The sequence below is a fragment of the Sapajus apella genome, unplaced genomic scaffold (assembly GCF_009761245.1).
Source record: "Sapajus apella isolate SASKATOON/1434 unplaced genomic scaffold, GSC_monkey_1.0 scaffold56, whole genome shotgun sequence".
In the NCBI taxonomy this organism is placed as follows: Eukaryota; Metazoa; Chordata; class Mammalia; order Primates; family Cebidae; genus Sapajus; species Sapajus apella.
Window position 1 is genome coordinate 14,136,276 of NW_022436996.1, and position 22,191 is coordinate 14,158,466.

The 22,191-nt window shown below is 42.9% G+C and overlaps 1 protein-coding gene across 3 annotated transcripts; it reads left to right on the forward strand.

The window, feature by feature from the left end:
* The first annotated feature begins 244 nt into the window (after positions 1-244).
* On the forward strand, positions 245-22,038 carry TCAF2 (TRPM8 channel associated factor 2). Of its 3 annotated transcripts, none has more exons than XM_032245158.1 (8): positions 245-468; positions 4,361-4,988; positions 13,796-14,787; positions 15,413-15,510; positions 16,749-16,962; positions 17,255-17,494; positions 18,403-18,740; positions 21,382-22,038. In XM_032245158.1, exons 2-8 carry the CDS (start codon positions 4,372-4,374, stop codon positions 21,634-21,636), a joined length of 2,754 nt encoding a protein of 917 aa, XP_032101049.1. In that variant the 5' UTR covers positions 245-468; positions 4,361-4,371; the 3' UTR covers positions 21,637-22,038. The 3 variants fall into 3 exon arrangements, with proteins under 3 accessions (XP_032101049.1, XP_032101048.1, XP_032101047.1); XM_032245157.1 differs by lacking the exon at positions 245-468 and adding an exon at positions 489-825; XM_032245156.1 differs by lacking the exon at positions 245-468 and having other exon boundaries at positions 3,534-4,988.
* The last annotated feature ends 153 nt before the right edge of the window (positions 22,039-22,191 follow it).

The window sequence follows — 22,191 nt, forward strand, 5'->3', positions numbered from 1 at the left end:
CCGTCACTGCCCTGCCTCCGGGAACACCCGTTCTGCCTAGGAGACAGCCCCGCCTCCAGGCCGGCTCGACTCCGAGACCGCCCCGCCTCTGAGACCGCCCTGCCCCGCCTCTGAGGCAGCCACGTCTCCAGTGCAGCCCCACCTTTGGGACCTCCCCGCTCCTCCTAGGAGACAGCTCGGCCTCCAGTACGGCCCCGCCTCCTAGACCACCCTAGACCTCCTAGACCACCTAGACCACCCCGCCTCTGGGACCGCCCCGCCCCGCCTCCGAGACCGCCCCGCCTCTGGCTCCGCTCCGCCCTCCTTCGTGGCAGCCCCGCCTCCGACACCACCCCGCCTCTGGGACCGTTCCGACCAGCCTGCTAGGCAGCCCCGCCTCCGGCACCGCCCCTCCTTATCTCCGAGAAGTGCCCCGCGCGCCGCAGCAGAGCCAGTCCGACAATCCCCAGGGATCCGCACTGCCCAGGCGTGAGTGTTCCAATCCGAGCGGGTCTTGAGGTGGGGGTGGTGGCTGGGCACCCAGGGCGCTGGGGGTCCCCGCAAAGTGCCAGAGGCCCCAAGCCATTCCCGGGTCAGGGGTGTCCCTCTCTTCTTAGGTCTAGGTCTTTGGTTTCATTTGGTTTTGTGAGTCCGGTGCTATTTGCAGTTTGTCTAAAAACACATATCTCCCTCCTCTTTGAACTTGTAAATTACTAATTCGATAAGGATGTGACTGGTGTGTGCGTGCACGACGGCGTATTTCGTTGCAGAGTGCTGGGTCAGCTTTGCGGAACATATTACTCATCTGGGGTTTTTTAGTTTGTCTTTGTTTACCCCGTCGAACTGGTAAGGCCCGAGAAGTGAAAGACTTCACCTGTCTTCTGGGAGGTAGCTAGCGGGATCTTGAGCTCAGGCTTTCGGATCTCTCTCCGCTGCTTTTTTTCACTGGTCCCTTGTGAGACTGAGATCATGTACCGGCATGCTGGATGATCTGCGGAGTATTGGCTCTCTTTTTGTGAACTCACTTTCCCGTGGGCAGTATTAAGAAAAAGGCGGTGAGTAGGAAGGGAAGAGGGAGAGATTGAATTCTACAGGAAATACGGGGCGTGCTCAGAATGTCAATCTTTTTGAGCTTGGAGTTATTTCATGGAAAAAAGTAGCAGGAAAGACGTCCAGTAATCACTGGCATGCCCGACCCTGGAGAAGCCAAGCTGAGGTGCTCAGCAAGTTTCACCTTAGTGAGAGTGGAAGAAATGTAAAGGCTCTTGTTAGAGTTCTTGTAGAGGAAGACTGTGGATGAGAATATATCCTGGGGACTAAAACCAGATCGGTTTAGTCTAGAATGATTGCCAACTGAAGGGACTGATGTTTGAGAGTTGGTGAGAGATTAACAGAATGAGGTGGCTAACAGCACAAGCGTGGAGGCCCCACAGGGTCGTGGGGTGTCCCTTATGCTGTGCTGAGGTGCAGGATCCGAAAAGTAAAGAGACAGGACACTGATGAACTGGTGAAGAGCATCTGGACTCAGGAGCCCAAGCCACCTGTGAGCGGAGATTGGTGAGCTCCTCGATGCCCAGAAGCATCTGTATTTATTAGGTACAATCAGGGGGCAGGGTCGTGAGTGAGGTCATCATCTATAGTCTTAGTAATAGGACATATATAATCACCTGAGTCACAAGCAAGGGGGCCACCCCATTATGTCACCTGGGCAGAGAGGTGGGCCGTGCGCAGTGGAGGACCATGTCATGCACAGTAGTAGAGGGTCATGTACAGCAAAAGGGGTCCAACACCATTAGGTCAACAAGGCAAGGAGGTGGGCTGTGTGCAACAGGTGTCCTGTGCAACAGGTGTCCTGCGCAACACTTCTTATCTGGGGGCTGGAGACTTCAAAGGATTTCTGATAGAAGGATACTGTAAGCTTAATGCAGTGGGAGCTGGCAGACTTGTGCTCTTCTCTTAAGATATTTATGGGAGGATGACTTGAGCTAGCACAGAAGTGAGAAAAGACTGACAGGGTGTACAGCCGTCATGTCTGGTCGCACCAGAGGGGTTCTTCTCCCTTGGTTATTTCCAGGATCTCAGACCTGAGGCCTGCTTTCTACAGGAACTGGATGCAAGGTACTACAACTCCTTTATCAGGAGGAGAGGCTCTTGCTCCAAGCCTGCCATACAGCATATGCCTTTTCAGGCAGGGACGCCACCGCCTGGGTCTTTGGTTCTTGTTCTGGTCTGGCTGTTTTCCCATGTACTGCCTCTGTTCTGTGACTGCTCTAGGCATTCCTCCTACCACAAGCTACTATATGGTTACATAGAAGGATTCTATAAATCAGCACCAAATGTATCAGTACAGCTCCAACTATAATACCTATATGATTATATAGAAAGATTATATGGGACTAAGTATGATTATATACATAAGCTAGATATAGTAAGCAGTGAGTTATGCTTCAGGCACTAATTCTATAAACTAATATGTGATTATATATGAAGGATTATATAAAGAAATAGCTGAATAATAACACTATAAACTAAGATATTCTTCAGGTACTAATTGTGCCTGGGGTCTGGACAGTTCTCCTTTCTCAGTGTCCCTGGGGGGTATTACCACACACATGGACAGGAGGGAGAGAGGAAGGAGGCACGGGTGGCTCATGGGCTTGGTGTGTGTCTTAGTTTAGATTCTTCCCTAAAGAAAAGCTTTATGCAAGGGGTTATCTACAGGTGATTTTTGCAGGGGTGGGTAAGTGAGACGAAAAAGCCCAAATGAGGAAGTGGAGAGAATGAGACAAGGAAAAAAGGGAAAGTTGGGAGGGGCATGGGCTGAGGGTCTTCCACGTGGTGCTCCGTTCTTCCAGGGGCCTTCCGAGGACCTCTGTGAAGGGCACTTCAGGAAAGCCACGGGGCACTTTTTTATGACTCCCTGCTCTACTGGGTGAAGCTCACCCTGGTGTCAACTCACCGCCACTTTAGGGCTGCCCTGTGGACCTGCAGAGGTGAGAAGGCTCAGAGCACACAGGAAAGTCCCTTACACTGGGATCCTCAGAGATGGATGGAGGGAGGCAGCACGAGACAGCCAGGGGACTACTAGGCGACTGCAATCTGCAACACTGCCCTCGGCACTCCGGGAAACTAGAAAGGGCAACAAAGGGACAGACACTCATTTAATCCGTGCTCACTGTGTGTGTACCAACCCCAGACAAGGTGTTTTTATTTGTTGTTTTTTTTTCTTCTTCTTCTTTTTTTCTTGAGGTGGAGTCTCGCTCTTTCACCCAGGCTGGAGTGCAGTGGCGTGATCTTATCTCACTGGAACCTTTGCTCCCCTAGATTTAAGCAATTCTCCTAACTCAGCCTCCCAAGTAGCTGGGATCACAGGAGCACACTACCAGACCCACCTATTTTTTAATAGACTTATAGAGGCAGAGTTTTGCCATGTTGGCAAGGCTGGTATCAGACTGCTGACCTCTGCTGTGATCCGCCTGCCTTAGCTTCCCAAAGTGCTGGGATTACATGCATTAACCACCACACCTGGACTATTCATATTCTTTTCATCTTCAAAAACAATCTTCCCAGGGATATATTATTCTCTTTTTGATAGGGAAACTGAGGCTGAAGTCATCTATCCAAGAGAAACTGCTTAAAGGGAGAAATAAGCTCAATTTTAGGCAGACCAAATTTTAAAAGACCTCAAGAACCTGCAGAATGCTACCAAATAGAGGGGTCCCTCTCCATTATGGCAGACTTGATAAATTGGGTGGGGGGCACTTTCCAACCTACTGAAGCTGTCAGAACAATTGCAGTTTTTAACAGGTCTGCAACCTTTCTGTTCAACAAAATCAAGCACTATGCCAACTCAGGCACACCAACATAACTATCACCTTAATCTACCAGCCCTGCAGAATCTGGCCCCACCTTCACTCCTCCTCAGGTCCTGCTCCTACCTTCCCTTTGCTCTCAGCCACTCCAAAGCAATCCCTTTGTTGGAATGCTCTTTGCTCACTGCATTTCAGGTTTCAGTTTCAATGTCACTTTCTCAGAGGCCTTTCCTATCACGCAAAAACTAAAGGAGTCTTTCAGTTCCTCCACATCGTGTCATCATGTTTTATTTTCATCATAGGGATTAATTTGTTGCATTCTATTTATCTGTTTATCTACTTATTTTTTCATTATCTTTCTCCTAAAATACTCAAATCACAAAAAGGGAAACCTCATCTCTTTTGTTTCTTGCTGAACTCTCCAGTGCCAAAATAGTGTGTGGCTCACAGTAGGGAATCCAATAAAATTTCGAGGTGAATGAATTTAGTTGTTTTCTTCATCTGTTCTGACCAGCAGTGCTTATCAGCATCTCTTAACTACATGAAAGTCTTTGCTTCCCTTGCCACAGCTGATAGAACCATGGTGACATCTGCTGCCTTTGAGGCCCTCATGGATGGAGTGACATGCTGGGATCTCCCCAGGGACCCTGTCCCCAGTGAACTCCTTCTTATTGGAGAGACTGCCTTCCCCGTGATGGTGAATGACAAGGGCCAGGTGCTCATTGCTGCCTCCTCCTACGGCCAAGGCCGCCTAGTGGTCGTGTCCCATGAGGGGTACCTGATGCATGCTGGCTTGACTCCATTTCTCCTCAATGCAGTCAGCTGGCTCTCTCCCTGCCCTGGGGCTCCCGTGGAAGTGCATCCATCCCTGACACCTCTAGGAAACATCCTGCAGGATGCTGGGCTTGAGGCACAGATCAAGCCAGAACCAGGAAAGCCCCTGGGTGTTTACTGCATAAGTGCCTACAATGATGCCATGACTGCGACGCTGATCCAGTTTGTGAAACGTGGAGGGGGCCTGCTCATTGGGGGCCAGGCATGGTACTGGGCCAGCAAGCACGGCAGTGACAAGGTGCTGTCCAAATTCCCTGGGAACCAGGTGACAAGTGTGGCCGGAGTGTACTTCACCGACACCTATGGGGACAAGGACCGATTCAAGGTCTCTAAGAAGGTGCCCAAGATCCCACTCCATGTCAGGTGAGTGTTTGTTCCCCCCTTAGGAAGTCTGACTCAGGTTAAACAATAGAGCTGCTCCCCCACCCAACTCATTTTATGAGACCAACGTTATCCTGATGCCAAAACCAAGTGGAGACTCAACTAAAAAAGAAAACTTCAGGCCAATATGCATGATGAACATTGATGCAAAAATCATCAATAAAATACTGGCAAGCCAAATGCAACAGCACATCAAAAAGCTTATTCATCACGATCAAGTAGGCTTCATCTCAGGGATGCAAGGCTGGTTCAACATACACAAACCTATAAACATAATCTACCACATAAACAGGACCAAAGACAAAAATCACATGATTATCTCAATAGATGCAGAGAAGGCCTTCAACAAAATTCTATAGCCATTTATACTAAAAAACTCTCAATAAACTAGGTATTGATGAAATGTATCTCAAAATAATAAAAGCTATTTATGACAAACCCACAGCAAATATCATACCGAATGGGCAAAAACTGGAAGTATTCCCTTTGAAAACTGGCACTAGACAACGATGCCCTCTCTTGCTATTCCTATTCAATATAGTATTGGAAGTTCTAGCCACAGCAATCAGGCAAGAAAAATAAATAAAGGGTATTCAATTAGGAAAAGAGGAAGTCAAATTGTCTCTATTTGCAGATGACATGATTGTATATTTAGAAGACCCGATTGTCTCAGCCCAAAATCTCCTTAAACTGATAAGCGACTTCAGCAAAGTCTCAGTATACAAAATCAAAGTGCAGAAATCACAAGCACACCTCTAATGCCCAGATTATGGTTCTAAATGCAAATTACAGTTCCTAGCAGAAATATGGGCTGTACATTAAAAGAAAAGAAGAAAGAAATAGGGCTTTTTGGAGAAATGGCGGATCCTGGGCCTGAGCAGGAAATGTATGAAACGAAACTGAAACCTCCTATTATACCAAAAGCCAGGAAGCTCATTAAGTTTGGGTGGAAAAGATTCAGGAATCATCTTGAATTGGCTCACAATAGCCAAATATGACAATTTCAACATCAATCAGGATGATAAATGAAACACATTGTGTTTTCAATCATGATTTCATAATGATTCTAAGAAAAATTTAAACATTGGTGACCTCGGGAAGATGCTAGGAAACCAACTCAATATTGAAAACTGGTTTTAAAATGATAAAGAGAGAATTCATTTATTTTGCCTTTCCTATATAAATTATACCATAGAGTATGTAATTGGTGAATGGAAGTTTCTTCTATAAAACTATTACAAATAACAAATAAAATGAATACTAAAATTTTAAACTCATCATTTTATACACACAAATGAATGGGTCTAGGGCTAAGCAATGGTTATTAAGGACTGCCAACCTCACAGTAAGAAAGTCAGACCATTATGTTCTACCCAATGGAAGTACATACTGCCACCTATAAAGTAGGTCAAAAATTCAAACATGAATCTGATCAAACCTCTAGATCATGAGTTGGGAAACTTTTCCTTAAAAAGCCAGACAAATATTTTAGGTGTGTGGGCCATGTGGTCTCTGCTGAAACTACTCAACAATGGTAGACACTGGAGCTTGAAAGCAGCCACAGTTTGTGAAAGAATGGGCATGGCTGTGCTTCAACAATACTTTATTCACAAAAACAGGGGGCTGGCCTTAGTTTGTCGATCCTGACCTAAATCAAAATCTAACATTTAATTTGTATTATGCAGAAAATACAAGGAAAAGATGAATATGTTAAATCAGTGGTCCCTAGCCTTTCGGTACCAGGAACCTGTTAGCAGCTGCTCATGTCAAAGTAAATACATAACTGGGCATGCTGATGCACACATACTCACATACTCAGGCAGGGGGCTGTTTTGAGGCTGAGAGTTCAAGGCTGCAGTGTGCTACAATTGTACCTGCAAGTAACCACTGCACTCCTGCCTGGGCAACATAGTGAGACCCTGTCACTATTATTTTTAAGTAAAAATTGTAAATATGTGCTAGTAGCTTAGCTTTATGACTCTCTTGAGGAGGATTTGTTATCTCTGTCCTCAGTGCAGTCCTATAGAGTAGGAAAGTCTTTGTCCAAAGAGTTCCAGGTTATAAGCACCACAGTTCTGTTTCCATATTCAAGATCCATGAATGTAGTTTCCAGGTTAAAAACTGTGAAATAAGGCTAGATCCCAGAATTGCTCTCTGAACCAAATCTGATAAAGTGAATGAAAAATAATTAATAAATGGATGGATGTAGAAGGTTTTGATCATGATAACATACATTGCTAACCACTGGCCAAGGAGAACAGGTAATTGATGGGTGGCCCAGGATGGAGCATCTCCTAACAGCAATCAACCTCTCATGTACAACAGAAAGAAAATAGTCAAAATCACAAATTCAAGAGTTATCATTAATGCTTTCTAATTCATAGAAAAGTGAACAAATTGATTGGGTAAACACTTAAGAAAAAAACTTTCAAAAGTAAAAGCAGGAGAGCTACTTGAGGATATGGTGGAAGCAGGAAAGGATACCAGAGTTTTCCATCTTCTAGGCAGAGTAGTAAGCTGAACTCCCCACATGAATTCTGTCTGTGGTTGGGTGAAGAGGGCCTAGCTTACTAGGTCCCCTAAGAGTGGACAAACCAGGACTAATCAAAAAAATCCCAAATCTAAAATGCTCCAAAATCCAAAACTTTTTGAGTGCCACCAACATAACACCAGAATAGGAAAATCCCCACCTGACACCTTTGCTTTCTGATGGTTCAGTGTACACAAATTTGTTTCATGCATAAACTTATTTAAAATATTGTAAAAACTGCCTTTAGTCTATGTGTAAAGGTGTATAGCAAACATAATTGAATTTTGTGTTTAGAGTTGGGTCCCATCACCAAGGTTATCTAGTTATGTATTTACAAATATTCCAAAATCTGAAAAATATCAAAATCTGAAACACTTCTGGTCATCCCAAGCATTTTGCATAAGGGCTGCTCAAACTGTATTATCTCCTTCAATTCTCACAGTAATCTTCAGAAATTGGAAATATAGTTAATAAAACCAGGAGAAAGAGTAAACATTATGACATTGTTAGAAATATTTATATTTTTAAGCAGAATTTTGATCTGACCTACAAATATGAATGTATCTGTGCTCACAGGTGGGTAGCAATTATTTTCTGACTATTCCAGATGAGTAATTTATGTATCTGCAATTTTTTTAAAAAGTGACTACAGTTTATCTGTATTAAATTAATTAAAAATACAAAAAAAGGATGTTGGGGGCAGAAGGTTTTCAAAAGGTTTTTTAAAGCATCTGATCAACATAGCTCTCTATAGCCCTTTTTGTGATGTTATAGATCCTAAGGAAACATTGTTTCTAGATTCTAGTATTTCTATCCTGTTTATATTTATCAGAGAGTGAATTAAATCCAGAAGAGTATTCTTACATCCCATACAATCTGAACAGAAAAACAAAACAAGCCAAGTGAAGATATATTCGATTATGACCAGTAGACTTCATTACCTTTATGTTCAAGAAAAAAATGTATAAATTGTTACATGTCTTACCTTTAATATAGTGAAAATGATAGCAGGGCACTTCACAATTAATCAGTACTGTAACTTCCAAATTTGGCAGCTTTTTTATCAGCATTCAGAAACCTATCACCCATGTTACCTGTCTGTTCAGGTGTAGTTTGGTATAATACATTTCCTAAACATGCAATCCCTTCCCTTTCCTTTCATCCTCAGTGGCTTCCCCTGCACTTCCAGCTCTGAAGTAACACATGCTTTTCCTTTCTTAAACACAGAATTATTCGCACCTTCTCATCCTGTAAAGCTTCCTTTGCATAAGGTATACTGTTGAGAAACATTAAGTTAGCCCTGCCCCCGTGGCTCCCTTGTGGAGAATACCTTTTCGTTTGTAATTAGTGGTAGGTGGGTAACAGCTGCCTAATTGGTATATTTTTGAGTTATGAGTAAATATAGAAAACCTGTATATTACTAAAAATCACCTGTCTAAGAGCAAATAAATACATGGATGAGAATCTGCTTGGGGCCTCAGCCTGGAACACTGTTAACCTCTTAGCTCTCAGGCTGTTATCCCCCAGACAGATCCTCTCTGTTGTTCTATCTGGGTGTCTGCCTCTCAATACCTTTAGTGCCACCTGGGTGGGAGGTGCCGCCTGGGTGGGTGGTCCCCCAACCAAGTTGGTTCTCAGTAGTATACTTGTCAATAACCTTGTACCCAGATGTAGGTTTTATCAAAGACTCAGTAATTGATTGGGAGAGTTCTGATATGTAGACAACAGTGGTTTTAGAGGCAAGCAAGCCTGGGTTTTGTAAGAATTAAAGAAAGAGGTAAGAAACACAAAAGATGGTATGACAGTCAAGGACAGGTTTAATTTAGAGAAAACAAACTTGAGGGGGGCTTCTGGCCGAGTTAGGTGAGAGGCGCATTCCCTTACAGACTAAGAGTTTTTAAGGATTCAGGGTGAGAGAGTCTATGAGAGGTTTCTACTGCTTCTGTGTCTCTTTGTTATGTTTATCTGGGAGGGAGAGTTGTGTGTCTATTCCATCTTTCTGTAGCTGCATACCCCTCACCCCTGCTTTTAGCTTCCTTATCATAGTGCACCTGAAGGGAAAGGAATGTGCTTATTAAGGCCCACTGTTTTACTGGGGCCCATTGTATGAGGGTGAAGTTTGGCAGTTACCCAAGAGACTTCTTTGCCCCCACCTCCTTCTGTGCCTGAGCTGTCTTATTTGTGTTTTACTGTCTGCTCTTTCTGGCTGCTTGTAGTTAGAAAAGTGATTTCCTTGAAATGCATGAGGCTAGAAAGGGAGCTGGAACTTAAAGTAGCGGTGTTTGTCCAAGATGATGGTACTCCTGCTGTCACGTTTGCTTCCTGTCATTACCTGTTATTAGCTAAGAAACACGTGGAAAATTGCCTAGTTTTTCCAAAGTTCATCTTTAAAATGAGAATAACTTTCAAGTTTGTTATTATGATTAAAAGAGATAATACATATGTTGAATGCCTAGCATATATTAAACCTCATTAAATAGCAGCCACTTTTATTGTTTTCCACACTTAAAATAGTAAACATATATTATACAAGATTTAAATATTTTGGTAACTACCTATCTGAGATCATTAATATTGCCCTTAGGATATTGTCAAACCATCTGTTGAAGTTTATCTGATATCCTAACTGCTATGCTTACTCACTTTCCCCTCCCTCCCTCCTCATTTCCCATATCCTTTCCCCCTCCCTCCCTCCATTCCCCCTTCCTTCCTTCTTTCCTCCTTTCCTTTATTTTTCTTTTAAGAAATGCCTTTTTAATGAAAATATTTCAAAAGGAAATCAAGTTTTTTGTGAAAAATGCAAACCAATACAGAAACATAGAGAGGAAGACGGCAACTCATTCTCCTCCCCACACTACCAGTACTATTCTCATGCTTCTGGACCAAGGTAGCCAATCCTAAAACTTTGATATGGATCATCTCAGATGCTTATCTATCTCTGTGTGTGTGTGTGTGTGTGTGTGTGTGTGTGTGTGTGTGTGTGTTCTTCACATTGATTTTTTAATGTTTCATGTTGGAGATTGTCTGCCTTTTTACTTTGTGTTTATTCAAAAACTTAGCAGAGCACAACCTTCTAGGGTCTCATTTTCTCGTCCTCAGGATGCAAGACAATTATCTTCTGGCTGTAAGCAAGTTTGTAAGTAATTCTGATGAAATCATCTCTATCCCTTTTTTTTCTTTTTAATGTAATTGATCCAACGGATGCTGAGAATACATTACCATCTCCAAATATAATGATCAATTCAAAATTTATTTTCCTTGTAGCAGTTATTTCTTTCAGTATTGTGTTTTGCAAGACAAAAAAATTAATATAAATTTTATTTTTGGTAGAGTATAACTTTTATCCATAGTTTTTTTTTTTTTTTTTTTTTTTTCCCTTTGAAATCACTGCATCCCTTATTAATGCTGGTGTGGTCTGCTTTTTTGTTTCTGTATTTTTTGAAAGAAAACTTTGTAGATTTTGTCATTTTCAGTCCTTTTATGTCATTTAGTTTCAAGTGTGCTTTTTATAAGCAGCTTATATCCAGATGTTTTTAACCTAATCTAAGAGCTTCTGTCAAATTGAAATTTAACACATTCATATATACTGTGATGATTCAAATGTACATCTTGCCCTTACCCCCTTTTAATTTTATTTTCTATTTTTATGCTTCATTTCTTTTTACATTTTTCCTTGCTTGTTACTAAGTTTTATCTATTTCTTAAATTCCCTCCACAAATTTGTAGATTATACATTTTCCTTCTATTTTGGAGCAGTTATCTTAGCATTTTACATTTAATGTTTAATTACCCGAGAAATGTAATTGTACATTTTCCTTATTTGAAAAAACAAATTATTGAGGCAAAAGTCCTTTTGATCATCTCTTTCAATGTCACTCCTTTCTCTCTATCCCGCAATCTGAAAGAAAACACTTTTATCATTTTCTTCTGGTCATTTCCTGACATTTTGGACATATATTGACATATGTTTACTTTGCTTTATATTGTGTCTTACATAGGCTGCATCACCAAGTTCTGCTATTTTTGAAATTGTTTTACTCAAATGTTTTGAATATCTATCCTTGTTAATTAATATAGGTGTATGTATTCTTTTTGAATGACAAATAGTAATCCATCATATGATTAAATGCCAAATTTTATTTGCATTCATATTAGTGAATATTTAACTTCCTTATACTTTTTCACTATTACCAGCAATTTGCAATGAACTACTTAGTACTGCCTCCATGTATACTTCTATTTTTAATGTTATTGGATACTGCCAAATTGATCTCCAGATTTTATGAAAGACTATTTTTCTTCACACTCTTGTCGGCACTTAATATTATTGTTAGCTTTTGAAATATTTACTAATTTTCTGAGTAAAAAATGTTATTAAATTAAACTGCATTTATCTGATTATATCATTTGAAACATTGAATATCTCACTTGGATTTCATCTTTCATGAGCTGTCTGAGCATATACTTTAAAAATATTTTGTTTTTTGCTTTTCTGTTTATCCTTAGAAATTACTCATGTATTCTGGATTCCAATTTTTATCTGTTCAATCTGTTGCAAATATCTTTCTCTCCTATGAGCTCACCTTTTTTAACTTTATGCTGCTTTTGTGCTAAGAAGTTGTTGGGTGTTTTTTTTTTTTTTTTTTTTTTCTTTAATTCTTTGTGGTTCTTGCAGCTTTAGTCAACCAGTCTAGGTAATTTCTAGATTCCCAATGCTACTGTGGTTTTGTACACGTGTGTGGGCACATGGATAAATGTATGCAATCATTTTAACTAGCTGTGGAAAGGATATCTGTAGATAACTGCAGCTTTCCATATTGAAGGCTTACTACCATTAGCTGAGACTTTGCCAGCTGCCTGTGAGAAGATGCTAAGAATTCTTAGAGTGGAATGTTTTATTATTAAGTCTTGTAGCTTAATGTCATCAACTCCCTGAAATATCTTGAGTTCAAACAGGTAAAAAGCCACAGGCAGAACTGATGCCTGAACTCTATGACATTTGCCATGTGAGTTTGAAAATGGGATGACAAAACTAAGACATGCCATCTCCTAATTTTCATGCTGAAAAGAAATTCAAGAGAATCGGCACAAGAGTTACCTTTTTCAATAATGTTTTACTACCAAACTATATTTTTAAAAAATATTTAATTTCTAATTATAAAAGAAATAAATGTTAATTTTAAAATTTGAGACAATAAAGCTTTATAAACATAATTAAAATGACCTACAATCCCACCAGCCAAGATGACCATTGAAGACTTATTCTTTTAACAAAGATATTTTGATAAATATGTTTAGGTTTTGCTTCTATGTCTAATTTTATGGTTTTTGATTTTTCCCAAAATGTGGCTTATTTAGAGCATGGTATCTTGTAATCTAATCTAAAAATTTTATCCATTAAGCATTTTTCAAACTATCTAATAATTATTTTAATCACTATATGGTTTGCAATCTCTTGTTAACTATAATGTGCTTAACCAACCTCCTATTGCTTGACATTTACAGTATCTACAAATTGTTTTTAAAATTCTTGAAATTCAAAGGCTTTTCTAGATTCATTACATTTTGACATTCCTTAATAAAAAGAAGTCAATACTCTAACCAGGTTTGAGTGAACTTTTAAAAATGATGTGTGTTTGTAAAAATCTTCAAGTATAGTGTTAAACAATTTACTTGTGATGTGTTCCTAGATCAGAACTGCCCTATAGAGAGTACAAATTTGATGATTTTACAGCCTTCCTTTACAGAAAATTAGCTCAAGAAATTAATAAGCAGTACCACTTTATCTGGGCTTGATAAACTAATTTTTCTAATGTAATTTGTTTATATGATTAAATATTTTAAAAGACAAGAAACTGAAGCCAGAATATTCAATACTTAGTTGACTAAATGGGAAGAATTTCTGGAGGTGCTCATTTAGAAAATGTGGATTTTAAGATATGCAAGTAAGGGCAATCACTACCTCTACAGCATTTCCTCCAATCTATGACAACATTGATTGTGAGAAATACTGTTATTTTATGTATCACTAAGCAAGAGCAAACACTACCAATTAAATAATAATATGCCATCAGTTGTGAAAAAATATGCCTTAAACATGATAAAAATAAATGATATTAGTATGCTAAAATTCTAATATAAGAATGGGAAGGTTGACATGAACCATGCAATCTTCCTACCTGCACATAGATTTCTCTATTCAGTGAGTACAATTCAGGCTAACTGACTGTAGCCTCATTGTTTCTCCTGTCTCTTCCAGGTGTGGGGAGGATGTCAGGCAGGACCAGCAGCAGCTCCTGGAGGGGATCTCAGAGCTGGACATCAGGACAGAGGGAGTCCCCTCAGAGCTGCTGGTGCATGGAGCCCTGGCCTTCCCTCTGGGGCTGGATGCCTCACTCAACTGCTTCCTGGCGGCTGCTCGCTATGGCCGAGGCCGGGTGGTCCTGGCTGCCCACGAGTGCCTGCTCTGTGCTCCCAAGATGGGTCCCTTCTTGCTCAATGCTGTGCGCTGGCTGGCCGGAGGCCAGACAGGCAAAGTTGGGGTGAACACAAGTCTAAAAGATCTGTGTCCCCTCCTATCAATGCATGGCCTGGAATGCAGCCTGGAGCCACATCTGAATGGCAACTTGGGTGTCTACTGCTGCAAGGCATACAGTGACAAGGAGGCTAAGCAGCTGCAGGAGTTTGTGGCTGAGGGTGGGGGGCTGCTGATTGGGGGCCAGTCCTGGTGGTGGGCCTCCCAGAACCCTGGCCACTCCCCCTTGGCTGGCTTCCCTGGTAACATCATCCTCAATTGCTTTGGCCTCAGCATCCTGCCTCAGACTCTCAGCGCAGGCTGCTTCCCTGTTCCCACCCCTGAGATGAGAAGCTACCACTTCCGCAAGGCACTGTCTGAGTTCCAGGCTATATTGAACCATGGAAATGGGAACTTGGAAAAGAGCTGTCTGGCAAAGTTGAGAGCTGATGGTGCAGCCTTCCTACAGATTCCTGCGGAGGGGGTCCCTGCTTACATATCCCTGCACAGGCTCCTGAGGAAGGTACTAAGAGGGTCAGCGCTCCCAGCTGTGAGCCAGGAAAATCCAGTTGCCGGTGACTCCATTGAGGCTGCGATGCTCTCTCTGGCCACTGGGCTGGCTCACTCTCTAACTGACAGCTCCCAGCTGGCCAAGTGGCTTGGCACCAGGACCTGCCCCTCCAATTTGTACCCCTCAAAACACCCCATCACCATGGAGATTGAAGGAAACAACCCAGGTATGAAAAGAGAACAGTGTGCCCAGAACATGAAAGACCCAGGGGAAAATGGGATTGGCTGACACTACACAGGACATTGCAGGTACTTACCCTCAGACCCTTAGGAAGATTGACTCCATTCTTTTTTTTTTTTTTTTTTTTTTTTTTTTTGACAGATTTTCACTCTGTCGCCCAGGCTGAAGTGCAGTGATGCAATGTCGGCTCACTGCAACTTCCACCTCCTGGGTTCAAGCAATTCTCCTGTCTCAGTCTCCTGAGTAGCTGCAACTACAGGTGCGCACCACCATGCCTGGCTAATTTTTGTATTTTTAGTAGAGATGGGGTTTCACCGTATCGGTCAGGTTGGCCTCAAACCCCTGACCTCACGTGATCCACCTGCCTCGGCCTCCCAAAATGCTGGGATTACAGGCATGAGCCACTGCATCCGGCTGACTCCATTCTTTATCAGGTACTTTCAAGAAAATGGAGGTTGGGGCTCTGACTAAGGTTTAGGAGAGATGAATCCAAGAAGAAGTATGGATGACTTAAGATACACAGGGGAGAAGCTGCACCTATGGGAGGGGCTGGGAGGCCCCAAGTGGAGATGAAGTCACATAGGAAGAACTTTCTCTGTGATTTTTGTCAGGCAACAATGATTGCTGGGTGAGTACTGGACTCTACCTCCTGGAAGGACAAAATGCAGAAATCTCACTGTCTGAAGCTGCGGCCTCTGCTGGCCTGAGGGTAAGCTAAACACCTACAGCTGCCACCTCTCAACGCCCTAGAGCTGTGTCATTCTCACCACTGTCCAGTTCCAGCTCATGGGAATCCAGCCAAGGGTACAGAAATGGATTATTCTGCCCATTTTACAGATTTTACAGTTGAATTTCAGGGCACCTAAGTGAGTGACTAAAGTGCCTAGTTTTATCAGGTAAAAGGAGCTCACTGTAGAATGTGGTAGAAGCCAATACTATGACATTTGAGGTTTTGACCAAAAAAAAAAAAAAAAGCATTTGATTGCAAGTTGACTAACAAGGAGACAGGACAGGAGTCCAGCTCAAATCTGTCTCATTGTGCCTCCTTTAAGGAGTTCCTTTATTAGAGAAGCTTTAGGGAGTGGGTTCTGTGATCAGTAGATGATTGGTAGAAGGAAAAGAAAGGGCTGGAAAGTCCTTGGGCATGTGCACTTCCCTCTTCATGCCTCTTCATGGGTCCCATGTGCAAATTCAGGGGGAGTTAGTATGAAACTTGCAGTGGAAATTTGGGCTGTGATGTCAGCAAGCACAATCTGCACAAACTCTTATTTTATCTCTTTATCTTGACACCTAAAGTACGTCCATAATCCCATCACTCCCCAAAATATGCCCTAAATGTGGAATTTAAATTCATTTTGCCTCCTTGACTCTGAGGGTCACCTTCTACCACAGCTAGGGTCTCTTTAGTGTTGGTATTCTTTCTGGAGCTTGCTTACATCAAACCTAAGAAAAGCAACTCCAGGATTCTAGAAAAAACAAATCTTCATCCATCTGGCCAGAAAAGGAAGCTCTGGGAAAAGAGGGAGAGAGAATCAACCTCACTGCCTCTGGACAGGCCTCCTGTGTATTCACAGAGGATGGAGCAGAGTCCCTGAGCTTATTCCCAACCTCAGACTCACCACACTGGTGTAGGTCCTGCTGGAATAGCCCAGGATTTTGCCTGGCAAAGACATAAGGCCTTTGTCAGGATCAGCCTTGTCTCCCACCAATTCATGTCAGGTGAAGATTTACAGTGGAGCTGTTTAAATCCTTGGAAAAATGATTTTACATGCTTTGAAGTCTAAATAACTTTGGAGTGCTAAAATTTTCTAAGTTTCCATGCCTAGCACATAGAAAAGGGAAGCTGGTTTTTCATGGGCATGTTTGTCTAATACCTTCCATCTACACCGCCTCACACACATCAAAGGACTCTAATTCCTCCAACATTTGGTGGAATCACCTGTCCAGTTACAGATTGGTTGCCACACCGATGACCTGACCAAGGCCAGAAAGCTATGTCGAGCCCCCATGGTGACTCACCAATGCTGTATGGACAGGGCCAAACGGTCAGTCTCCTGCCTCTGGGGCGGCCTCCTCTACGTCATCGTGCCCCAAGGCAGACAACTAGGCCCTGTGTCTGTCACTATCACGGGGGCTGTGCATGCCCCATACTACAAGCTGGGTAAGTGGACTGAACATTTAGTGGGGGAACTATGGGGTGGTTGCTAAATGGAAGAGGGATGAGGTTTGGTGGAGAGAAAGAGCAAAAACTGTTGGGGGAGAACACGGAGGCAGGAGATATGGAATACCCTGTGTCCATGGAGGCTTCAGGGCAGACAAAGAGAAGAGTCTGAAAGTCCTTTCCGTTACAAGAAGAACATTATTGTAGCATTCTTCCAGAGATCAAGTTGTATTTTTAAGCTCAAGGTATGTTGCAAAGTGAGTGCGGTAGGTTCCATGCTATTTATTTCCAGGTAAGACATCTCTAGAGGAGTGGAAGAGGCAGATGCAAGAGAACCTGGCTCCCTGGGGAGAGCTGGCCACGGACAACATCATCCTGACAGTGCCGACCACAAAGCTCCAGGCCTTGGAAAACCCTGAGCCTGTGCTCCGCCTCTGGGATGAGATGATGCAGGCTGTGGCCAGGCTGGCAGCTCAGCCCTTCCCTTTCCACCGACCCGAGAGGATTGTGGCTGATGTGCAGATCTCAGCTGGTGGGTGCTCCCAGGAATCCTCCTAGTCAGTGGACACCATTTATCTATTACTTTGGCTCTTATGAATGTTCAAGATGCACAAGCATAATTTTATTAGTAAAGCAAGGAAAAAGGTTATAAAAGACATTGACCATGATGGGGATGAAAGAATGTTTACATGTGAAAAGGCAAACTGTTGACACCTACAAGGTGAGATTTCACTGGATGGTTGAACAATCTCAGAAAAAGTTATATTGGGAATTCACAGATGGCAACCAGGGTCATCTCAAGGAGAGCATCCAAAATGAACTACTTTCTTCAAACATAAGCCAGAGTTGAAAATGAAAAGAGGAAATACGGAAGGAGGTGTATGTTAGGTACTTAGTGGTTAAAAAGAAATAAGTGCATAGGAAGCAAAATAAGGAACTCTGGATCCCACACGGGGAAGTTCCTTTGGATCTCAATTTTTATATCTTTAAATAAGGACAAAAGTTATCTCTGTCATTGAGTGTAAACCTGGATAAAAGTTGCATACACGGGGAAGAAAGAATGACACTGTTCCAGCCCTCAAGGATGTCAAATCCAGACATAGGACATCATATCACAGACTGAGATGCCAAGGACACTCACACACACAAAGTGAAGGTGTAAAATTCCAGCAAGAATGACTATGTAAAGTATAACCAATTTATTCAGGGCCAGAGTGAGGAGGAGGGCACAACTCAGGTGTGAGAGGCTAAGAAGGGGATTAGGTACTATTCAGTTTCTGACCAAGTCAGGGAAAGTTGTCTGCTTTCCAATCAGCATAGAGATTCTGCAGTTATTGGGGATAACCATGATGGTGAAGAAAAGTCCCATATGGAAAAGAATGAAGAAGATAGTTTGGGTGGACCCTCCTTAATGCTCATCTTTTCCTTCTGTGTTCACAGGCTGGATGCATTCAGGATACCCCATCATGTGCCACATGGAGTCTGTGCAGGAGCTCATCAATGAGACAAGCATGAGAAGTCGGGGTGTGTGGGGCCCCATCCATGAGCTTGGCCACAACCAACAGCAGGATGGATGGGAGTTCCGCCCACACACTACCGAGGCCACCTGCAACCTCTGGTCAGTCTATGTGCATGAAACAGTCCTAGGGATCCCCAGGGCTAAGGCCCATGAGGCTCTGAGCCCTCCAGAACGTAAGAGGAGAATCAAGGACCACCTGAGAAAGGGAGCACCACTGTGTGACTGGAATGTGTGGACAGCCCTGGAAACATATCTACAGGTACTGAGCAGAAATTCCGCGGGGAGGGGATGACCAGACTCCTCTGTCATATAGTGATCTGGATCCCAGGAGCTCTCCAGCTCCTTCACTACTCACCAGCCTGGACCACCACCTGCCCTGGAAATGAGAGGGACTGGGCCTCATGGTGGTGCTTTTCGGGTTATGCCCCCCTAAGGCAGAAAGAATGGCAGCTGTCTCACTCACCTTCTGATTCTGAGATGTAACAGGAAATGAAAAGTACTATGAAAATAGAAATAGAAATATAGCATATTATTCAAGGGCAGAAATTTTGTGAGACATTCCTGAAGTTGAATCACAGTTCTTTCACTCACTGGTTTTGTACTTGGTCTCCTAATAAGTGTTCCATAAATGGCCATTGTTTTGTTTAATGTGTTTCACCTAAATTTTATGGGTCAAATGAGTGTTACACTTTTTTTTAAAATAATAACAGGGTGTCTACAATGCAGCTGCATTACAATAAGAAGGCATCGTCAGAGATAAATCTGCTAGCAAGGGTCTCAGCATCCATCACCCCACTCAAAACCAAAATGATTTAAAATGAATACCCAATCAAGCCAATAGGAGAGCACTGAAGTCATAAAGCAACTGTGAAATAAACACAAATCCCTGCCCCCTCCCCTAGTCCTGCATTGAATGTCCAGGTTTCTGAATTGTCAGTGTTGTTCCCCTGTCAGATCTCCCGCAATGTCTCCCACAGCTCTATAGATAGGAGCTGTCTGGCTCATTTTCACAGAGCCACACGCTAAATAAGTTAAAGAAGTTCAGCAACTTGTCAAGAAGCACCCATTTAAGTGAAGGACCTAGAACTTAAAATCAGGACGTAATGACAAGCTCGACTTTCACATTGCCATACCTGCTCTTAGATTTTTTTGCCTTTCACTAATTTTCTGAGAATTAACATCAGACAGCCCAGTCAATGAGGGAACTTTATGTTGTATCCACTTCCATACCCTTCCATAGCCAGTCTGGGGTATACAGGACCATGGACCAGAATGGTAGATTGCCCCTAAAGTGTAAGTTTAAGCCCTAATTCTACCCTACTGTGCTACACTGTGGCGCCCCGAATATCAGTTCTCGAAAGCTCTAGAGAGACCGCAACTGAGACTCGGTCGCAGGACAAACAGGCACCTTGTGACCCCATTTCCTGCTAGAGGGCTTCTCCCCAGCATCCCTGAACCTGCTGCCTCAGCTCAGGCCCTCATTAGTTTTCCCTCAGTCTATTCCAGTAGCCTTGTAAGTTGTCCCAGCATCTTGCCTTAGTCCTCTATGATCCATCTTCCTTACACTCCTTCCAAAATAATGTTAATACTCTGTCTATAAAATGCTTACAGGGTTCTCTAGCACATATGGGATATAGTTGAAGCTGATTAGCAAGGCATAGGAGGCCCTTCCTGACCAGATATGCCAGTATCTCTAGCTGTATCTTCTATTGCTCTCACCTCCATATTTACCCTCTGCCATGCCAACCCACTTATGGTTACAGACACATCTTGCTGTTTTGGCTCCTGTGCCTTCCCTTGTTTTCTTCCTGCTGCTGAATCATCTTGTCCATTTCCTGTCAAGTCACCTGGCCAAATTCAGCTCTGTTGTCCCCTTCTCCTGGACATCGTCTCCTTGATAAGCCAACATTTTTAACAACGTGTTTATTTACATGTGTCTCTCCCTTTGGCCAGTGTTCTCTAGAGGGACAAGAGCTCTTAGTCATGTTTGCCTAGCACAATAGCTGGCATGTTGTAGATGTCTAACAAATGTTACATGTTTAATAAATGTTGAATTTTCTGGTGTATTAAAAGTGTCAAAGAGCAAGCCAGTGAGAAGAGAGGAACAATAATGAGGGTACAACAGTGAGACTCTGAGGGAGGCTCGGCTTTTGTGGTGTCATCTGTCCTCGGGCTTTTACAAGCCAGAGTCAGAGAACGCTCATCTATTAAAGGGAGATGTGAAACCCCAGAACTTCGCTCACTGGAAATATGTATAATCTTAGTGAACAAGAGCCTTTGGCCAAGGGCTTTCCGGAGGGCTGTCCCCTATGAAGCATGAGCCACTCTCATTTTGAGCCCCTTAAGACATGCCGGATCTTTTCTTTTTCTGCTCTAAATGCAGTGTTCTACAAAGCAATATTGTGCCTTGCAGACAGTCACAGGTCCGAGATGGCTATAAAATCAGGATTATTATGATGTCTGGAAATTATAGTATGTGAGGTTCCCAGCTTTTAGAATCTCAATAGGCCAAATATGTAGGAAGTGAAGGTTTCTCATCTCAGTCAGGCCCAAACCTGTCCTGATGCTGAGGAAAACACTTAAGATCTGGGACACAATTTTTTAAATTAAAGATAATTACAGTGGTCATTTGTTGAGTATTTAGCCACTATTCAGACATTAGGTTTCCCCGAGCACCCCCACTACATGCAAGGGGTGCTGTTTTGTGGCCAAGGGGTGGAATGAGCCAATGAGATTGCATTAATGTGCAGGGGTAGAGTGGGGAGATAGGGGCACATACCAAGGGTGAAGTTAACCATTGAGGGGAGGTGATCATGTGAATGAAATATACTTATGAACACACATGTTGCATCACTTTTGCAAACCTGACTTCTCATTCTGTTCCCTCTTTCTCTTTGCAGCTCCAGGAGGCCTTTGGGTGGGAGCCATTCACCCAGCTCTTTGCTGAGTACCAGACCCCCTCTCGCCTCCCCAAAGGCAAAACTGGCAGGATGAATCTATGGGTGAAGAAGTTCTCTCAAAGAGTGAAGAAGAATCTGGTTCCCTTCTTTGAGGCCTGGGGCTGGCCTGTCCAGAAAGATGTGGCTGACAGCTTGGCCTCCCTACCAGAGTGGCAGGAAAACCCCATGCAAGTATACCTCTGTGCCAAGAAGTAAAGAATGCCCCACAATGCGGGAGAGAAGAGGCAAGAGCACACTGCCAACTCCACCACTGGGGTTTTGGCCACATGTGCTCAGTATCTGGAGCCTGAATCTTGCTTGCCAGCCTGAGTTCTAGGTGGTGGCCAAGGTCATAAGAATAGATGAAACCCTTTTCTGGAAAAGGTGCTCTTGTGCCTCTTTTTATTGTTTTTCTATTTACACTGTTGCTTTCCCCAAGAGACTCACTTCATCTCTTCATCTCCCAGAAAGGATCTTTCACCCTGCCTTCCTGAGGGTTCTATTTTTGACCAATAGCTCTAAAGACCATGGGTTCCCATAACAACCATATCCCTTTCTCTTCTCTGCCATCCCTGAACAAAGTTTCTAACTTGTTATGCTTTAAGAAGTTTTCTAATAGCAAGCGAGACACGCTGGAATCGTGGAGAGAGCCCTAAACCAGCTTTAGTTTTATGGAAAATCACCTCACCTCTCTGTGTTTCTGTCTTCACATTCATGACATTGGTATATGAATCTTTTCCTCACAAAGCTGTTGTTTGATAATGGTGAACA

What these genes read in the sequence shown, in the direction of transcription:
- TCAF2 (XM_032245156.1), top strand. Translation starts at nt 4,270, where the DNA reads ATGAATTTAGTTGTTTTCTTCATCTGTTCTGACCAGCAGTGCTTATCA. An exon ending in TGCCCCATACTACAAGCTGG is followed by an intron (nt 16,963 to 17,254) that starts GTAAGTGGACTG and finishes ATTTATTTCCAG; the next exon opens with GTAAGACATCTCTAGAGGAG. An exon ending in CCCTGGAAACATATCTACAG is followed by an intron (nt 18,741 to 21,381) that starts GTACTGAGCAGA and finishes TTCTCTTTGCAG; the next exon opens with CTCCAGGAGGCCTTTGGGTG.